The 20,395-nt window shown below is 38.4% G+C and overlaps 2 protein-coding genes across 2 annotated transcripts; both read left to right on the top strand.

The window, feature by feature from the left end:
• Positions 1 to 1,474: 1,474 nt before the first annotated feature.
• On the top strand, positions 1,475 to 7,085 carry LOC121639985 (protein translocase subunit SecA-like). Its single transcript, XM_041985604.1, has 2 exons — positions 1,475 to 1,505; positions 1,855 to 7,085. The coding sequence occupies exon 2, from the start codon at positions 2,018 to 2,020 to the stop codon at positions 5,378 to 5,380; it is 3,363 nt and encodes a 1,120-aa protein (XP_041841538.1). The 5' UTR covers positions 1,475 to 1,505; positions 1,855 to 2,017; the 3' UTR covers positions 5,381 to 7,085.
• Positions 7,086 to 15,586: 8,501 nt separating this feature from the next.
• LOC121639984 (protein translocase subunit SecA-like) lies at positions 15,587 to 20,075 on the top strand. Its single transcript, XM_041985603.1, has 2 exons — positions 15,587 to 15,624; positions 15,885 to 20,075. The coding sequence occupies exon 2, from the start codon at positions 15,902 to 15,904 to the stop codon at positions 19,454 to 19,456; it is 3,555 nt and encodes a 1,184-aa protein (XP_041841537.1). The 5' UTR covers positions 15,587 to 15,624; positions 15,885 to 15,901; the 3' UTR covers positions 19,457 to 20,075.
• The last annotated feature ends 320 nt before the right edge of the window (positions 20,076 to 20,395 follow it).

Here is a 20,395-nt window from a genome sequence, read left to right as displayed (position 1 = left end):
ATGAATACATAGATTCTTGTTCAGGATTTTGAACTCTTAAAACAAGTTTGCCAAGACATGATACAATGTTTGTCTACCAGCATGGGTGTATTATGTACCAAAGTCACCAACCATAGCAGAAATAAAAAGGCTGAGGAGGAGGAGAGCTGTATGATGTCCCAGGTAGGAATCTATTGTACCAGAACGATATTAGGGATTTTTACTCTGCTTTTTAAAAATCAGATTATGTTATCATAATAATATTACCATCCATATATCTTGTCAGACTTAAGTTTACATACCTCATTTAAAATATTTAAATATATGTTTGTGCTTTGCTTTATGTCTTGCTGCAAACTGTTCCACATGTTGACCCACAGCATGATATGCACTTACTTTTCACTGTTATTCTTACTTTGTGTATGTTTTTTTTTATTATTATTTCTATTTTTAGTTCTCCCTTTAGCTTATAGCCTCCTTCCTGTTCTGTGAACACTCTGGATATTTTTTGCCAATAGATTAGTTTTTGCTTTGGACACGTCACGTGTGCAGCAGAGAAGAGGCTCCAAATGCAGGCAGACCAGGCAGGAGACAGAACTGTGCTGGTAACTATGGTGTATTTGTACACAGAGGGAGAAATTAGGAGCAGGTGAAATGAATCAGAAATCAAACCAGGTGAACTAGCGAGCCAGGAACAGAAAACACAGAGCACATGAGGGAAAACAGGAAACTGAGCTAAACCAGAACTATTAACCAAAATCAAGACAAAACTAAAACATGACACAAACCGAGATCATGACAGAACTTAAACAGAACACAAACACAAATAAATACTTCATGATCATGACAGTACATTATTTGGACTGTTTTAAATTTAACCAAGTTCATAAATTTTAATGTGCATGATTTTATAAAAAGCAGGTTTGTGTGTTCTGTGTATCCTGCTTTATTGACCTTTTTGCTCTTATCTGAAGTGGGAGAATGAGCTGTAGAGGGCTTTTATAGATTTTTCACAAGACCTCCACACAGTAGGATAGATATCATATAAACAGTAAAGAATATAGATAAATAAGTATGAACTTAAAATACCTTATGTTGTCATTTGAGGGCATCAAACTAGATAAATTCTAAAAGACTGTAAATCTGAGGTCTAGAAATACAAACAGAAAAAAAGATAAAATTGCATTTTTAAAGCAAATAAAGTGTTTTAGGTTTAACCACATTAAATAGTGTTTTACACAAACAATATAATTAACTTTTGTTGCTGCAGTACAGTCTTGAACTGACATCGGTAGGTTACCTAACATAGCTGATTGGCTTCTGTACTTAACGTAAGTAACTCAGTTTAAAGTAAGTGAAAATCGAAAGAAAGGAAAATCCCTTGAGGCGGTGCCCAGGTACAGCTGGCAAAAGAGAAACAGAAACAAAGCTAATATAAAAGAGGAGGAAATAGCTCACAGGTGGCAGATTCTCTCAGGTATGGTGAAGGCATGCACCGTCGTTTACCTTTCTTGTTTTCGTAACAGGTGAGTAACACATTACTACGATAATTAATGTGATACAACAATAGCAAAATAGCTATAAAGCAGCAAACTTATTATTACTTGTTTTATTTAGTGTATTTTAGTGTATACATTATTTATGTTGAATTTTACTGACTAACAGACTAAATGTTTTTTTTTTTCCTTTTTGAATTTACCCTTGTTCAAATGTGTACTTAGTTAAGTTTGTGAAATTTCTTTCAAAGGAGCTATTTTAAAACCATTTTCCACTTCTGTTTTAACCAGTGACAATTTTCTACAAAATGGATGAATCAAACTCAAATCCTGGAGTCAACCACATATTCAGATTTATATATTTACGTCCTTCTCTCAGTTCATTGTCTCCAAATGATGTGGAAAAGCTTCTCCAGAAGCTTCAAGCACTGGTTACAAATATCAAGTGGAGCCCAGAGGACGTGTCAGACTTGTTTGATGCTCTTTTGATCCGATTTGAATCTACGTCAACAAATGACAGATCCCATCTGTTCAACTGGCTCATGCAAATGTTACACTGCATTGAAGTAAACTTCATTACTTCCAGCTGGAGATCAAAATCAGGAAAGACACTTATCGAGTTGGTCCAAGACAAGACTGTAACAGATGAAGAGCTCAAGAATCACTTATCAGAAGATGAAGAAAAGACACTGGATGAGATTATTCAGGAAATCCGACATGAAAAGTTAAACCAAGTTGATGAAAAACTTTTAGATGATATAAAAGATATTGTGTCATCGGTTCATAAAAAGCTGACTATACAAGATGATAAATTAAAGACTAGTAAGCTGAAACTAATCTTGAAGAAGATATGTAAGGCAGTGAAAAAAACAGCCAAATACAGACCGCGACTGACTCAGATGGTGAGCTGGTGTCTCATGGCTCTTTCCACAACGGGGCGGTTACTTCAGGTTGGCACAGGAGAAGGGAAGTCATGCATTGTGGCAATGTTTGCAGCGTTCCGAGCTATGAAAGGAGAAAAAGTAGATATCATGTCGAGCTCACCAGTTCTAGCAGTGAGAGATTTGGATGACTGGAAAGAATTTTATAAGTTATTGAATATCAGCGTGGACTGCAACATCAACAAACAAGGTAATGACTTAAAAAAGTGCTACCAGTGTGAAGTTGTTTATGGTACCGTGGAACAGTTTGCTGGAGACTGGCTTCAGCAGCATTTTCAAAAGAATGACATATTTGGCAAGAGGACATTCAAGTGTGCTATAGTGGATGAGGTGGATTCCTTGATGTTAGATAAGGGTCATCATGTTGTGTACATAAGCAGTGACATGCCTGCTTTGCAGCATCTCAACCCACTGCTGGCATCCATATGGGCCACAGTTAATCAGTACAGTAAGATCAACACAGAGACGACTGTAGGACGAAAATACCCCTTTCATCAAGTTGTATCTAAACAGATTAAAGATGAAGGTATTGATGAGTTTGCCGTTCTTCAGATAGCAGAGGAAGCTGGTGTACTGGCCAAAGGATCAGTTAGGGAAATAAGAAGGAACCCAAGTCTTTTAATGGAAAAAATAGCAAACGTTCCTGCAGACAAGCTGGTTGAGTTCTTCAAAATAGTCGAGCGAAAATACCCATCCTGCCACTTTGCTCTGCACTGCAAAAGCACAGATGGAGAAATAAAAGAACTGCACAAAAAACCACAAGGAGGAAATGAGCAGAGACAAGTATCCCTGCTGTTGGTCAACGGAGGTTTCTGCCAGTACATGTACACCGACAAAAACAGTGTGCTGAGAGCTGCAGAAGAAGAAATAAGAGGGGCTCTGCATTTTACACCATGCCAACTGAAGGACTCTGAAAGTAGCTGCTTCATCCCAGGATTCCTCTCAGATTTGGTTGAAGCTAAACTAAAGGTTTGGATTAAAAATGCATTCCATGCACAAACCATGCAAATGGATCATGAATATGTCCTGGAGAGACATGGAATAGTTCCTGTGGATTACAGCTGCACAGGGGTTGTTGAAAACTTCAGGCAATGGCCAGATGGTCTGCACCAGTTTCTGGAAATGAAACACGGGTTTAAGCTGAGTGATATGACAGCCATCACCAACTACATGTCCAGTGTTGGCTTGTTTCAGAAGTATGGAAGTCAGATCTACGGCATGTCTGGAACTCTTGGTAGACAAGCAGAGACCGAAACTTTGCAGAAAATCTATGAGGGAATCACAACCTGCCAGATACCTTCTTTCAAACGTAGAAAGCTGTTTGAGGTTGAAGGAATGATTGTGGAGAATGAAAACGAATGGATTGAGAAAATCTGCAACGTTGTTGTTGAACAAACCAAACCAGCACCATATAGGGGTCAACGAGCTGTGCTGATCATCTGTGAGACAATCAAATGGGCGAAAACTTTCCACAGAGCTCTGGGAGATAAGGTCCCACACAAAAAGCTTTATGTAAACAACAATGCAGACTTCAGCACAATCTTTTCCAAGGATCTTGAAGCAGGAGAGGTCATCATAGCCACAAACCTGGCAGGTCGTGGAACAGACCTTCAGATTTCCGACTCAGTAAAGGAAGCTGGAGGTTTGTTCGTTGTGCAGACCTTCCTACCCAGGAACGCTCGTGTGGAGGCTCAGGCCTTTGGTCGCGCTGCTAGACAAGGTTCTCCTGGGTCTGCTCAGCTCATTGTCTGTTCCATGCATCTGTCAGAGCCGCTTCAACTTCTGGTTTTAACAAAGAGAAGTCAGTTTTTGTTGGAAGATGTTACAGATGTCAGGTCATCTTTTCAAAGTCTGTTTATAATGTATTTGAGGCTGTACCAGAAAGGCCACAGTGATGAGCACAAAGAGATGTCTTTGATATCGTCAAGTGTTTTGACTGAGGAGATAAAATCAGATATAATGATGGTGAAAACATTAAGAGATGACTCTGTGGCCAAAGAACTATCCAGATACTTGGAATGTCACATCCCAAATATAAAGAAGAAGGAGGAGCTCTTCGGTCAGTATTTGCAAACACTAAATAATCTGTATGACTGCAGCAACAAGCCAGCAGAATCATATGTGGCTGCACTCAATGAATTTTGGGGAATGTGGCTGCTCACTAAATTCAATGAGAACGATTCCATCCAACTACTGAAAACGATGCTGAAAGACGACCTGAACAAAGCCATGGAAAAACTCAAGAAGGGAGAATCCCCCTTATCAAACCTGCACCACTACACTGCTTTTGGCAGTGAGCTACAAAAAATGGGAAAACTTTCAGAGAGCATCACCATGTACACCAAAGCAATAAAAGAAGACCAATGCTGGGCTGCAGTTGCATACTACAACCGAGCTTTTGCAACTTTAACCCAGCAAAACAGTCATCAGGATCCTGACTGCCTCAATGGAGCTCTGGAGGATTTGCAAAATGCCCTCAAGTCTGTTCAGCTCTACTTCAAACAGCTTGACATCACTTTCAGATACGCCACACAGCAAACCAGTGATGTGACAAGATTTGACGCACACATTGCAGCCAGACACAAAGTTTTGGAGTTTTTCAAAACAAATATTCTGGAAGCAATACAGAAGGTACAGAGGTCTATAAACAGAGGTGGATTTGTGAATGTGGAGAAGAGGTCGGTCTACTTCCTTGTTTCACTGGAGCATTTACTGCCTTTGGTTTTACTTTCCCTGGAATCAGTGAGGGTCATTTACTCCAGAGACCCATTGAAGTGCTGCCAACTCATTAGCCATCCATCTTGTGACGTTTTTACTGAACTCAGGAGTTTAGAAGCCATGGGCTTGACTCATATCTATGTGTTAGATACCCGGTTTTCTTTGGCTGGCTTTATTTCAGGGATAGGCAGAAGTGTACGTTCAGTTTGGAGGAGAATTTTTCCAGTAACTGGGCAGAAAGGTTAATCACAAAACTGAGCATTCAGTGGTGTAAAGTTTAAGACTAAAAATCAAGCACAGACTTACATTAACCAAATAGCATTTTCTCAGAATTAAGTTAAACATATTACCTTTGAAATGATTTTGTTAATGCACTATTAATTAGTTTTTTGGATTTGGAGAACACCTGTGATCTTAACTGTACAAAGCCAACTGAGTCAGCTGTTGAACCGAAATAGAGTATAATCGTTATTGTTATTGGTTTGAATAAGCGCTGCTTTGACTTGTATCTGATTTTGACTTTTTTTGACAATCCATTTTTATTTTTTATTATTATCTTAAATCACTTTTTTCCTCTAACTATTGTTCCCTACATTTCACGAAGAAAAAGTGGCTTTCCATTCCATCATATGATAGTTTATTAATTTATGTATACTTTTTTCGTTAGTGGGTAAGATATTTGGACCTCATCTTTGATTACGCTATTTAATCTACTTTCATACTGATCTTTTTTTAAAATTTTGTGTTGGGAAAAAAGCTTGTTCATTTTTGAGTTTTCAAGCACTGTAAAATCTTTTGTTTATTAATACTACCAGAATCATTCAAGTATGTTTTGGTTAATTCACATTTAATGAGAAATTATTTTCTGATGAACATTCTAAGATAATTTGATTATGTGCACTTTTAAACTGCACTTTTAGGAGTTTTTAATCACCTTCTTTTAACTACTGATTCTGGAAGTCTTGCTGTAATGGTTCTTTTAGACTTAACAGCAGCATGTTACACAGTTGACCACAAACAAACTGACACACTTGGTGCAATGTGGCCCTGTCTGTGTTCATCTTTGTAAGTTTTGAACTTCTAAATGGTGCTGTAAGTGTTCTTGGTCTTGTCCATGAGAAAAATCTTGGTGTGATTGTTGATAGCTCTTCTAACTTCCACCAGCAGGTCAGTTCAGCAGTTAAAAGTGTTTTCTTTCATTTGAGGCTGCTTGGCAAGATAAAGCCCTTCCTGCCTAAACAAGCCCTAGAAAAGGTCATCCACCTGCTCATCATGTCCCACTTCAATTACTGCAACTCCCTGTATTATGGTCTTGATCAGCCATCTTTGCACCGATTGCATCTCGCTCAAAATGCAGCTGCTCGGTTGCTTACAGGAAGGAGGCAACGTGATCACATTACCCCTGTGCTTGCTACTTTGCATTGGCTTCCTGTTAGTTTTAGGATTCAGTACAAAGTTTATTACTTGTTTTTAAAGCCTTAAACGGTTTAGCTCCCTTGTATCTGTCAGAGCTGCTGTAACAGCATGCTCCAGCCAGGGCTCTGGTCTTCTACACGGCTCCTTCTGAAGGTCACATGGTCTAAGCTCAAATCCAAGAATGACAGAGCTGTTTCGGTTGCTGCTCCAAAGTTGTGGAACAGTTTACCTTTTTACTTTAGAGCTGCCCAGTATGTTTCTGGTTTTAAATCCTTGCCCAAGATCCACTTCTTTGCACTGGCTTCTAACATAACTGAGCTTGACATTTGCTTGCTTTTACTTTTTATTACATTTTTATCTCATTAGCTTTTTTTTTTCTACAGATTTTTATTGTTTATTGTTTTATTGTTTAGTGTTTTAAGTTGTAGTTGTTTCTTTTTGTTCAGCACTTTTGGGCAACTGGGGTTGCAGTAAATGTGCTATATAAATAAATGTAAACTTAAACATGAACTTGAATGGGAAATAAAAAAGTTAATACAAATCGACTGCTTCTTATTGACTACTGATATATGACTAGACCATATGTACAATATGCAGTAAAAATGCATCAAATTGTAAAACATAATTCCCAAATACCTGAACATACAGTATACTTTCACAGTAAGTCTTTATGGAATACTCTTTAAAAGCCAAAGCATCACATTTTTACAAATAGGCCATAAAGGTTGAAGACTGGGTAAATATCATTACTACTCTCTGGTAAAATGTGTTACAGCTAGCATTACAACATGTTGTGGACGTGATATAGACTAAGATGTACTTAATTCAGAATACAGTTTTAGCTTCAAGCCAGTAAAACAGCTAATTATGTTAGAATATTATATTATTCTAATATATAATAATAGAATATATAATATATATTTTAATAGATTAAATATAAAAAAAGAACACCACAAAACCATTATAAATAAGATCTCTAAACCTCAACTGGTAAAAGGTGAAATCACACACAGTTATTACTTTATTTAAAAAGAAATAAATTAAAAAGAAATACACACATATACTCACACACTCTCTCTCTCTCACACACACACACACAGACACACACACTTCAATTTAAAATAAAAGCCACCACAGGGGAAAGGAGAGAGGACCACTCATACCAGTCACACCAGGCAATCTCCACAATATCCTATAAAAGATAAACCAGTTTAAATCAATTAAAAACATTGATGAGTGTATAAAAGAGCTACCAAGTTGAAGCCCACAGATCATAAATGAAACATTGTCCATAAATTTATTTAAAATAAAATAAAATAATAATAATAATAATAATAATAATAATAGATACTTACAAGTACTGTATCTTAAAAAATATCAATTGTTTTAAAATAGTGACCAATCCTAAAAAAATAGTTACTTAACTATATCCAAACATCCAAATATCCAAACAGTGAGCAAAACATCTCTTTTGTTGACTCTTGCTCTCTTTCCCTCTTTCTTACCTTCACTTCTGCCAATATCTTTCTTTGTTAAATCAGCCACTGTGCACGTTCGAAATGGCCAGTGTGTTGATATGTGCTTGCTAGCTGGCGCAGTGCTTAAGGCAAAACTGAACTGCAACATCACACCACATCTCAGAAGCAAAAGTTGTGAAGGACAGTCTTAATATTCACATTTTTATTGACAAGAGAATGTGAAAAGAAAACATCTTATTTATGTACTTTCATGTAATCTCTAAAATGGGAGTATTTTACTGCAGTAAGAAATATTGAGACAAAGCAACTACATTAGGTGTCAAATCAACAACATAAATATCGCAGCTAATATAATTCCAGTTTAAGGTGGTGGTGAGTGTTTTTTCATGTCCTTTACACTCAACCAACTTTCCCATTTAAACAGAACAAAACATTTAATTAACATATATGTAAATGACCTCCTGCCACAGGGAAGACTGTGGTGGAAATTCTTTAATTAATAAGAGTCTAATAAGGTAGGAGTAATGAACATTTATCAAAGTGTGATGATGAACTGTACGGACGGTGAAGTAGAGCTTGCTGGGCTGCATCTGGCTGGAGAGGTTATGGCTGTCATTGCAGAGCTGGGGGACAATCATCCACGTCTGGGTCTGGGTTTTTCTCTTTTCTATCTATCTTTTCCTTTAACTTGGCGCTCTCTTTATTTCTGCAAATGTCTTCACAGAACACAGACAATCAGTTTGTCTAGCCACTCTACCTCTAACTTCCTACACGCCTCTATAGGATAGTCTGAACCTTCAACAACCCTTCTCACAATCTAAATATAAAGAAATTGTTTCTCCTTGTTCTCCTGTGGGGGAGGGGGGTGTCCCTGCGCTCCTGGGCCCGGGCCCTCTGCCCCGTCTGTCCCGGGCGGCCGGTGCCCGGGGGGGTCGGGGACTGCTGGCCTCGGCCCGCCGGGGCCGGTGCCCTGTGTCCGCGGGGCGGCTCCTGCTGGGGTCTCCTGCTGCTGCCTTCCTGGGCGGGCGAGTGGTCGTCTCTGTGGACCGGTCGGGATCTGTTGCCTGCGGGGGGGCTGGTGGCCTGGGTCTCGGGACCGCTGGCCTGACTCTGGCCTCTGTTCAAGTGAGGTGGCATCTGCATGATCACTCTGCATGGTCACTCCTTCCTGAACGTCTCTACACAGTCTTTGCGTCGCCGTGTGGCCGAGTTCTCCAACACATCCACACAGGTTTCTCTGCGCGTGTTCTTGAATACAGCAGTTTCACTTATATCTATTATCATATTTTTTTTTCTTTTTTTTATTATTTCTGTTCTTATTATTATTATTACTCTTACTCTTATTATTATTATTGTTACTATTATCAACTAGTTGTGTAATGACCTACTGGCTAGGATGATCGTAGCTATATATGTTGTAAGTAGTATGGATTACATGGTCTTCTGTATGATGTTTCAAGTCCCCACCCGCACTCCCCACACCCTTTCTGTCCCTCTCTCTCCCCTCCCTCTTCTCTCTACTTTCTTTTCTCTCTCTCTCTCTCTCTGTCCCCTCCGGTCGAGTCCAGCATTAAGAGTCTGATTTAATAAAGTTTTTCATCAAGAGGGACTTTATACATGTAGTATAAATCCCTGCTTGATAGAGTAAAATTGCCCAGCACCAGACGGCAGCCAGACAATCATTCTGTTAGCAACGATGCTGGACAAGACAGGTTTAAAAAAAAAAAAAAAAAAAAGAAATTGTTTCTCCTTACCAGTTGTGTATAAAATATGTTAGTGGATTCCAGTGGACCTCCTCAGGAAAATTTGGAGACTTGGTATCCCAGGCTGATTAGGCTCCGGTTGTCGATCTTCCAGCAGTAATGGAGGAATTCTGCTCACAGCACTAAGATTTGTGGTGGAAATTCTTTAATCAATAAGAGTCTAAAAAGGTAGAAGTGATGAACACATACATTTATTAAATCTTGTACAAGAGAGAAACAGTAACAAAAATTCAAACAGAGTTTGAATGAAGCTCTTCCACCTTTTGTGGAAGACATACATTATAAAAGTTCTGAAGACGTGCCTGAAGTGGCAGACAGTTCTCGCCAGGGTGGACCACAATTGACCTTCTTCCTTTGGCTGTGGTGAGAAATTTGAAGACCACAAGGGGAATGCTTCACAAACATCTACTCGTTACTGTCTTAAAGTCACTTTCAGCGTCTCTGACAACAAAAACAGGCAAATGCCTCATGCTTAACATCTGTTGCAAGATGCGGTTTTCTGCCCACTTGCAGTGATGTACTTAGTGTATCTGTACTGAGAGGTTGTAAGAAGTACACTGAAAGGTTCAGTAACAAAGATCACAAAAACCTCCATAACTTCAGTGTTCAGTAATGTAATAACAAAAGCAATTTAACAAAATTTATTTAGCGAGACAACACAAATCTAACAGAGTGCTGTCTCAGCCACAACTCAGGCTGCTATCCATTTTAGTAATTTTCCTTTCTTCCACAAGCCACCGCACACACCAAACTGTTCCTTGTTCTGTAGGTTTTTTAACTCTGCTGAATAAATGGAATGAGAAAATGCTCATAAAATTAGGAGTAAATTAAATTCTTTGTTAATTCGATTTCTGTCTTTGGCTACTAGAGGATGAAATCCAGACAAAAACTGTACATCAAGTCCTATGGTGTCTTTAAACTTGAGCACAGTGCTGTTAGGATTTAGTCCAATAGATGGCAGAAGTGTAATGAGTTGTCAAGGGGGGGAACCCGGAAATTTAGCCACACACAGTGATGGAGTATTAAAACAAGAATTGTGTTTATTGAAACAGGGGCTCCAAGGCAATATTCAGAGACTCCAGCAGGGAGTGACAACAAGGTTCTTATATGCTGTGGGGAACAGGATCCTGAAAAAGGGACTCCAGACATGAACAGGGAAAAATCCAATAATCCAGAAGAGTTGTAATGAGGCTGGCAGGGTCATACACGAGAAGGCAGAAAACAGGTTACTTATCAGTGACAGGCAAGGCTCAGTGGTCAGTCCAAAGCATGGGTCAAAATCCAGAGAAGGCAGACGGCAGGAAAATCCAACAGGGAATCAGGGATGGGGAAATCCAGGAGACGTGGCAAGGTTGGCAACAGGAGTCTCGAAACAAAGGATGAACGCTGGATATCAACAGGGTTAGCAATGTTGACCATCTGGCAGGGAAGCAGAGACTGTGTTTAAGTAGGGCGGGGACCAGGTGGAGAGAGTGAGAGCAGGTGGAACAGATGAACCTAATGAGGGAGTGGAGGTTCCTGCAGGCAGTGATCACTGCAGCACAGTAATCATGACTAGAAGTTCACCAAAGACTAAAGTTTACATTGTTTGGGTTACTAGTGGTTTATGAGGCATTTGCTTGTGATTTAAAAATAAATAAATAAATAAAAATCCTCAATTAAAGTGCCTGTTTATAATAACTCATCAAAATGCCATGAAGCTCTGTAATTCAAGGCTTAAACTGTGAGCTGAACTTCACCTTTCAGGATGGCAAGTCCTTTACCTCAAACAGAACACAAGAAAAAAAGGGTAAACACAAGACACAAGAATTATATTTAAAATTAATCCAAAGCTATTTAATGAAAGATCATTAAAAGAGTCAAAAATTACACAGAGCAGAAAAAAAATGTAACTCAAATGGAGAATGACAGGTAATAAACAAGTTAAAAATTTTAAGTCTACAGTACAGTGCTTTTATTTTTTTATTTTTTTATTTTTTTTGTTATCTGTTACCAATTAACTCTCCTGTTATGTTACGGGTCAAATTGACCTGTTTTAAAGTTTGAAGATCTAGGAAAAATAGTTTAAAGTATTTTTTCAGTATGGAATTTCCTCTGCTTGCCTTAATTAGTGTAATCAACATATGAAATTAAAATGGTTCCTCTCACATATTTGCAATCACCCCCTGCATGTTTATGTCACATAGATACTGTTCGGGTCAATTTGACCCAGCAGTCAAACTGGAGGTCAAAGTGTGTCAGAAATGTCAGACTATGTCTGTCATAAATAAAATAAAAAAAGAAAGAAAACCTGTGCAAAAGACGCTATGACCCAAAAAAGCTGTGAATTTTTCATGGGTAAAAAACTGATGGCATTACGTTCATTGCTGCTCATTAGGAGACCAAATTCTATGCTAGTGGACACAGATATTGATGCAGTACTGCTGAGAAGTTGTTGGACTGTCAAGAAATGAAAGAAAAACCAAACTGAATACATAGATTCTTGTCGGGGATTTTTAACTGTTATAAAAAGAATTTGCCAAGACACAATACAATGTTTGTCTACCAGCATGAATGTATTATTTACCAAAATCACCAACTGTCGTACAAAAACAAGTACAAAGGCTGAGGAGTGTCGTACAATGGTAGCAAACTACTGCACGAGAATAATATTAAGGTTTTGACTCTGCTTTTTTAAAACTCCACCCACATTTAGTGGACACCTAACAGGGCAGGGGCAAAACACATAGAGGATTCTCTGCATGGGAGTCCTACCAACATTACCCCTCCTTTACACTGGGTGCGTGTGTGCCACATTACAGCTTAACCACGGTTTTGTTCCGACCTCCGTGGCACGGCAATTTTTACCTGGAGCATGTCAGGTGCGCCCGCAAGTGCAGTCCATCTAGAAGGATCCGCGTGATCACGAAATCAAAGGAGGTGTGGAGAATCTTGTGATTTTAGCGGAGCGCCGCAACAATGCACTTCTGGGACTCTTCTGATATGTGCTGCGGTGCACCCGGTAAAAACCAAACCACTGACTAAAACGGCTGCAAATAGCAGCGGAGGCCGCGGCGCAGCTCTAATGTGCTGCACACACACCCAGTGTAGCAGGGGTTACACTCTGTCAGGCAGACCTTTACAAAATGAGCAGCAGAAACAAAAAGATGACCATCCAGGAGGCCAAATATACTTTGTAGACCAATAAAACTCAAACTCGCACGATAAAAAAAATAAATAAATAAAATAAAAAAAGAAAGAAAACCTGTGCAAAAGACATTATGACCCAAAAAAGCTGTGAATTTTTTATGGGTAAATAACTGATGGCATTACGTTCATTGCTGCTCATTAGGAGACCAAATTCTTGGCTAGTGGTCACAGATATTGATGCAGTACTGCTGAAAAGTTGTTGGACTGTCAAGAAATGAAAGAAAAACCAAACTGAATAGAAAGATTCTTGTCGGGGATTTTTAACTGTGATAAAACAAGTTTGCCAAGACACAATACAATGTTTGTCTACCAGCATGGGTGTATTATGTACCAAAGTCACCAACCGTAGCAGAAAAACAAGTACAAAGGCTGAGGAGTGCCGTACAATGGTAGCAAACTATTGCACCAGAATAATATTAGGGTTTTTACTCTGCTTTTTAAAAATTGGATGATGTTATCAAAATGTATGTTATCAAGTATTTTTGCATAGCAAAGGCTGCACACTGGCAACAGATGTTCAATATTTAGATAATACAGAAAAGATGCTGGAAGTTTGAAACTATCCGCTGATAACTGTCTCATCTTTAGTCTGCAAGGCAAAGTGTCCAGAAAGACTTTTAAATTTAGATTAATGGAGCCACATAATAATTTTCCACTTTTTTTCATAACGATTTTAAATAAGGCCCAGAGAAGTAGGAGACCTTTCTAGACTGTGTTTACACAGAGCTTCTTTGCATGAGAAAGATTTAACCTGCATTTGAAAACTACACCGTGAACTGTGTTCAAAGAAAGATAAGACATTATTTACAAGAGCAGAAAACACTGAAATAAAATGGAGAATGAGAGTTAATAAACAGGTTAATAAAAAAAAGTTTACAGTACTGTGCAATATTTTTTTTTACTAATTTTTCCAAGTACAGTTATTTAGTACAACTGATTAGTCATCTGTTTTAATGGTTGAGCACCACAACTTAATGCTGCTTCTTTACCAGCATGGATGTATAATATATTTGGTTAGATTTTATTCTCTTAACTGATGGCATTATGTTCAATGCTGCTCATTAGGAGACCAAATTCTAGGCTAGTGGTCACAGATATTGATGCAGTACTGCTGAGAAGTTGTTGGATTGTCAAGAAAATGAAAGAAAAACCAAAATAAATACACAGATTCTTGTTCGGGATTTTGAACTCTTAAAACAAGTTTGCCAAGACATGATACAATGTTTGTCTACCAGCATGGGTATATTATTATACCAAAGTCACCAACCATAGCAGAAATAAAAAGGCTGAGGAGGAGGAGGGCTGCATGATGTCCCAGGTAGGAATCTATTGCACCAGAATGATATTAGGGATTTTTACTCTGCTTTTTAATAATGAGATTATGTTAATATTACCATCCAAAAATCTTGTCAGACTTGAGTTTATATACCTCATTTTAAATATATGTTTGTGCTTTGCTTTATGTCTTGCTGCAAACTGTTCCACATGTCGACCCACAGCATGATATGCACATACTTTCATTGCTGTTCTTAATTTGTGTGTGTGTGTGTGCTTTTTAATTATTATTTTTAGATCTCCTTTTAGCTTATAGCCTCCTTCCCGTTCTGTGAACGCTCTGGATATTTTTTTGCCAATAGATTAGTTTTTGCTTTGGACACGTCACGTGTGCAGCAGAGAAGAGGCTCCAAATGCAGGCAGACCAGGCAGGAGACAGAACTGTGCTGGTAACTATGGTGTATTTGTACACAGAGGGAGAAATTAGGAGCAGGTGAAATGAATCAGAAATCAAACCAGGTGAACTAGCGAGCCAGGAACAGAAAACACAGAGCACATGAGGGAAAACAGGAAACTGAGCTAAACCAGAACTATAAACCAAAATCAAGACAAAACTAAAACATGACACAAACCGAGATCATGACAGAACTTAAACAGAACACAAACACAAATAAATACTTCATGATCATGACAGTACATTATTTGGACTGTTTTAAATTTAACCAAGTTCATAAATTTTAATGTGCATGATTTTATAAAAAGCAGGTTTGTGTGTTCTGTGTATCCTGCTTTATTGACCTTTTTGCTCTTATCTGAAGTGGGAGAATGAGCTGTAGAGGGCTTTTATAGATTTTTCACAAGACCTCCACACAGTAGGATAGATATCATATAAACAGTAAAGAATATAGATAAATAAGTATGAACTTAAAATACATTATGTTGTCATTTGAGGGCATCAAACTAGATAAATTCTAAAAGACCGTAAATCTGAGGTCTAGAAATACAAACAGAAAAAAAGATAAAATTGCATTTTTAAAGCAAATAAACTGTTTTAGGTTTAACCACATTACATAGATTTTTACACAAACAATATGATCAACTTTTGTTGCTGCAGTACAGTCTTGAACTGACATTGGTAGGTTACCTAACATAGTTGATTGGCTTTTGTATTAAAGTAAGTAACTCAGTTTAAAGTAAGTGAAAATTGAAAGAAAGGAAAATCCCTTGAGGCGGTGCCCAGGTACAGCTGGCAAAAGAGAAACAGAAGCAAAGCTAATATAAAAGAGAAGGAAAATGCTCACAGGTGGCAGATTCTCTCAGGTATGGTGAAGGCATGCACCGTCGTTTACCTTTCCTGTTTTCATAACAGGTGAGTAACACATTACTACGATAATTAATGTGATACAACAATAGCAAAATAGCTATAAAGCAGCAAACTTATTATTACTTGTTTTATTTAGTGTATTTTAGTGTATACATTAATTATGTTGAATTTTACTGAGTAACAGAGTAAATCTTTTTTTTTTTCTTTTTGAATTTACCCTTGTTCAAATGTGTACTTAGTTAAGTTTGTGAAATTTCTTTCAAAGGAGCTATTTTAAAACCATTTTCCACTTATGTTTTAACCAGTGACAATTTTCTACAAAATGGATGAATCAAACCCAAATCCTGGAGTCAACCACATATTCAGATTTATATATTTACATCCTTCTCTCAGTTCATTGTCTACAAATGATGTGGAAAAGCTTCTCCAGAAGCTTCAAGCACTGGTTACAAATATCAAGTGGAGCCCAGAGGACGTGTCAGACTTGTTTGATGCTCTTTTGATCCGATTTGAATCTACGTCAACAAATGACAGATCCCATCTGTTCAACTGGCTCATGCAAATGTTACACTGCATTGAAGTAAACTTTATTACTTCCAGCTGGAGATCAAAATCAAGACAGACACTTATTGAGTTGGTCCAAGACAAGACTGTAACAGATGAAGAGCTCAAGAATCACTTATCAAAAGATGAACAAAAGACACTGGACGAGATTATTCAGGAAATCCGACATGAAAAGTTAAACCAAGTTGATGAAAAGCTTTTAGATGATATAAAAGATATTGTGTCATCGGTTCATAAAAAGCTGATTATACTCAAGGATGGATCAGAGAAGAGTGAACTGAAATTAAAATTGCAGAGAATCTGTGATGCAGTGGAAAAAACAGCCAAATACAGACCGCGACTGACTCAGATGGTGAGCTGGTGTCTCATGGCTCTTTCCACAACGGGGCGGTTACTTCAGGTTGGCACAGGAGAAGGGAAGTCATGCATTGTGGCAATGTTTGCAGCGTTCCGAGCTATGAAAGGAGAAAAAGTAGATATCATGTCGAGCTCACCAGTTCTAGCAGTGAGAGATTTGGATGACTGGAAAGAATTTTATAAGTTATTAAATATCACTGTAGACTGCAACATCAACAAACTAGATGGTGACTTAAAAAAGTGCTACCAGTGTCAAGTTGTTTATGGTACTGTGGAAGAGTTTGCTGGAGACTGGCTTAGACACCACTTCCAAAGGATGGGCATCTTAGAGAATAGGACGTACCAGTGTGCTATAGTGGATGAGGTGGATTCCTTGATGTTAGATAAGGGTCATCATGTTGTGTACATAAGCAGTGACATGCCTGCTTTGCAGCATCTCAACACACTGCTGGCATCCATATGGGCCACAGTTAATCAGTACAGTAAGATCAACACAGAGACGACTGTAGGACGAAAATACCCCTGTCATCAAGTTGTATCTAAACAGATTAAAGACGAAGGTATCAATGAGTTTTCAGTTCTTCAGATAGCAGAGGAAGCTGGTGTACTGGCCAAAGGATCAGTTAGGGAAATAAGAAGGAACCCAAGTCTTTTAATGGAAAAAATAGCAAACGTTCCTGCAGACAAGCTGGTTGAGTTCTTCAAAACAGTTGAGAGAAAATACCCATCATGCCACTTTGCTCTGCACTGCAAAAGCACAGATGGAGAAATAAAAGAACTGCACAAAAAACCACAAGGAGGAAATGAGCAGAGACAAGTATCCCTGCTGTTGGTCAACGGAGGTTTCTGCCAGTACATGTACACCGACAAAAACAGTGTGCTGAGAGCTGCAGAAGAAGAAATAAGAGGGGCTCTGCATTTTACACCATGCCAACTGAAGGACTCTGAAAGTAGCTGCTTCATCCCAGGATTCCTCTCAGATTTGGTTGAATCTAAACTAAAGGTTTGGATTGAAAATGCATTCCATGCACAAACCATGCAAATGGATCATGAATATGTCCTGGAGAGACATGGAATAATTCCTGTGGATTACAGCTGCACAGGGGTTGTTGAAAACTTCACGAAATGGGCAGATGGTCTGCACCAGTTTCTGGAAATGAAACATGGGTCTAAGCTGAGTGATATGACAGCCATCACCAACTACATGTCCAGTGTTGGCTTGTTTCAGAAGTATGGAAGTCAGATCTACGGCATGTCTGGAACTCTTGGTCAACAAGCAGAGACCGAAACTTTGCAGAAAATCTATGAGGGAATCACAACCTGTCAGATACCTTCTTTCAAACGTAGAAAGCTGTTTGAGGTTGAAGGAATGATTGTGGAGAATGAAAATAAATGGATTGAGAAAATCTGTGATGTTGTTGTTGAACAAACCAAACCAGCACCATATAGGGGTCAACGAGCTGTGCTGATCATCTGTGAGACAATCAAATGGGCAAAAACTTTCCACGGAGCTCTGGGAGATAAGGTCCCACACAAAAAGCTTTACATAAATAACAACATGGACAACAAAGCAATCTTTTCGAAGGATCTTGAAGCAGGAGACATCATCATAGCCACAAACCTGGCAGGTCGTGGAACAGACCTTCAGATTTGCGACTCAGTAAAGAAAGCTGGAGGTTTGTTCGTTGTGCAGACCTTCCTACCCAGGAACGCTCGTGTGGAGGCTCAGGCCTTTGGTCGCGCTGCTAGACAAGGTTCTCCTGGGTCTGCTCAGCTCATTGTTTGTTCCAAGCATCTGTCAGAGCTACATCAACTGCCTGTTTGCAGCGTTGTTTTAACAAGGAGACGTCTGTCTTTGTTGGAAGTTATTCTAGATGTCATTTCATCTCTTCAACGTCTCTTCATGATGTACTTCAGGCAGTTCCAGAAACGCTACAGCAATAAGCGCAAAGAAATGACTTCGATATTGTCAAATGTTTTGACTGAGGAGATTAAATCAGATATAATGATGGTGAAAACATTAAGAGATGCCTCAGTGGCCAAAGACCTATCTACATACTTGGAGTGTATCCAAAATATAAAGAAGAAGGAGGAAATGTTCAGTCAGTATTTGCAAATACTCAGTGATCTGTACAAAGACGGCAGCAACAAGCCAGCAGAGTCATATGTGGCTGCACTCAATGAATTTTGGGGAATGTGGCTCCTCACCAAATTTAACAAAGATTCCATAAGTCTACCAAAAATCAGGCTAAAAGACGACCTGAACAAAGCCATGCAAAAACTCAAGAAGGGAGAATCCCCCTCATCAAACTTCCACCATTACACTGCGTTTGGCAGTGAGCTACAGAAAATGGGAAAACTTTCAGAGAGCATCACCATGTACACCAAAGCCATAAAGGAAGACCACTGTTGGGCTGCTTTTGCATACTACAACCGAGCTTTTGCAACTTTAACCCAGCAAAACAGTCATCAAGATCCTGACTGCCTCGATCGAGCTCTGGAGGATTTGCAAAATGCCCTCAAGTCTGTTCAGCTCTACTTCGAACAGCTTGGCATCACTTTCAGATACGCCACACTTCAAACCAGTGATGTGACGAGATTTGACTCACACATTGCAGCTAGATATACAGTTTTGGAGTTTTTCCTAGCAAATATTCTGGAAGCAACACAGAAGGTACAGATGTCTATAAGCAGAGGTGGATTTGTGAAAGTGGAGGAGAGGTTGGTCTACTTCCTTGCCCCACCTATCCATTTACTACCTTTGCTGGTCCTTTACCTGGAATCAGTGAGTGGCACTTTCTCCAGAGACCCAGTGAAGAGCCGCCAACTCATGAGCCATCCATCCTTTGATGTTTTTATTGAACTCAGGAGTTTAGAAGCCATGGGCCTGACTCATATCTATGTGTTAGATACCATGTTCTCGCTGATGGGCTTTATTTCGAAGATCATACGTTAAAGTTGGAACTCAATGGCCTTTTACACCTGTGCAGACAGGTTCAGCAAGAAATTGTGCAAAAAGCAGAGTCAATATTTATTTACAATCAACCACAGGTTTTATGAACTGAGACCCTCTTTCAAAGAGATTTTAAATTTAATCCACTGTCTCCAAAGTTATTTTGTTAATGCAGCTTCTGAATAATATTTTTCATTTTCAGTAAAATGTGTATTTATTGAAAAATGACCGATTACATCCAATCCTATGTAGACAAATGTTGTCAGTTTATGAAAAAAAATATTTTGTACAATTAGAACAGATACAATGCTATTAGTAAAACAATGGTTTATTTTTTACCACTTGGTTTGAATGAGTATGTTCTGAATGTGTTTGCTTGCTTACTGTATCTGATTTTAATACATATAGTAAATCGCCCATTTTTATTGAAACACATACATGAGTTATACATACATGTTTTCCTCAGACTTCAGACATAATGGCAAAACATGGCTTTTATGTTTTTGATTTGATTATGTATTCATTTATGACTTTTTATTTTGAGCAACAATGAGGAATCATATCTTTCATTTGAATTTACTACTAATAATAAATTTTAACATTGTGTTGCAATCAGAAGATTTACTTGTGTTTTCCTTTATATTTGAATCTTTTTGTCCATTAAAACAGTATCATTCATATAAATTATGATTAAATATCCAAAGTAAATATTTTATTAAATCTCAACATAATTTGATTTTGTGAAATAAAAATATTTATTTTTCATTTTCAGACTGGTTGTTATTGACTGCTGATTTTAAATATAAGTGACTTGAATATATTAACTACATGCAGCGATAATATGATGAAGTTGTCAAATACCTGAATATGTACTTTCATAGAAACTTTTTTCTGGGTTGCTCTTTAGAGCCAAAGCATCACATTTTTTTACAACACCAAATA

This window comes from Melanotaenia boesemani, chromosome 5 (assembly GCF_017639745.1).
Source record: "Melanotaenia boesemani isolate fMelBoe1 chromosome 5, fMelBoe1.pri, whole genome shotgun sequence".
NCBI lineage: Eukaryota > Metazoa > Chordata > Actinopteri > Atheriniformes > Melanotaeniidae > Melanotaenia > Melanotaenia boesemani.
This window is presented reverse-complemented; position numbering and strand designations above follow the sequence as displayed.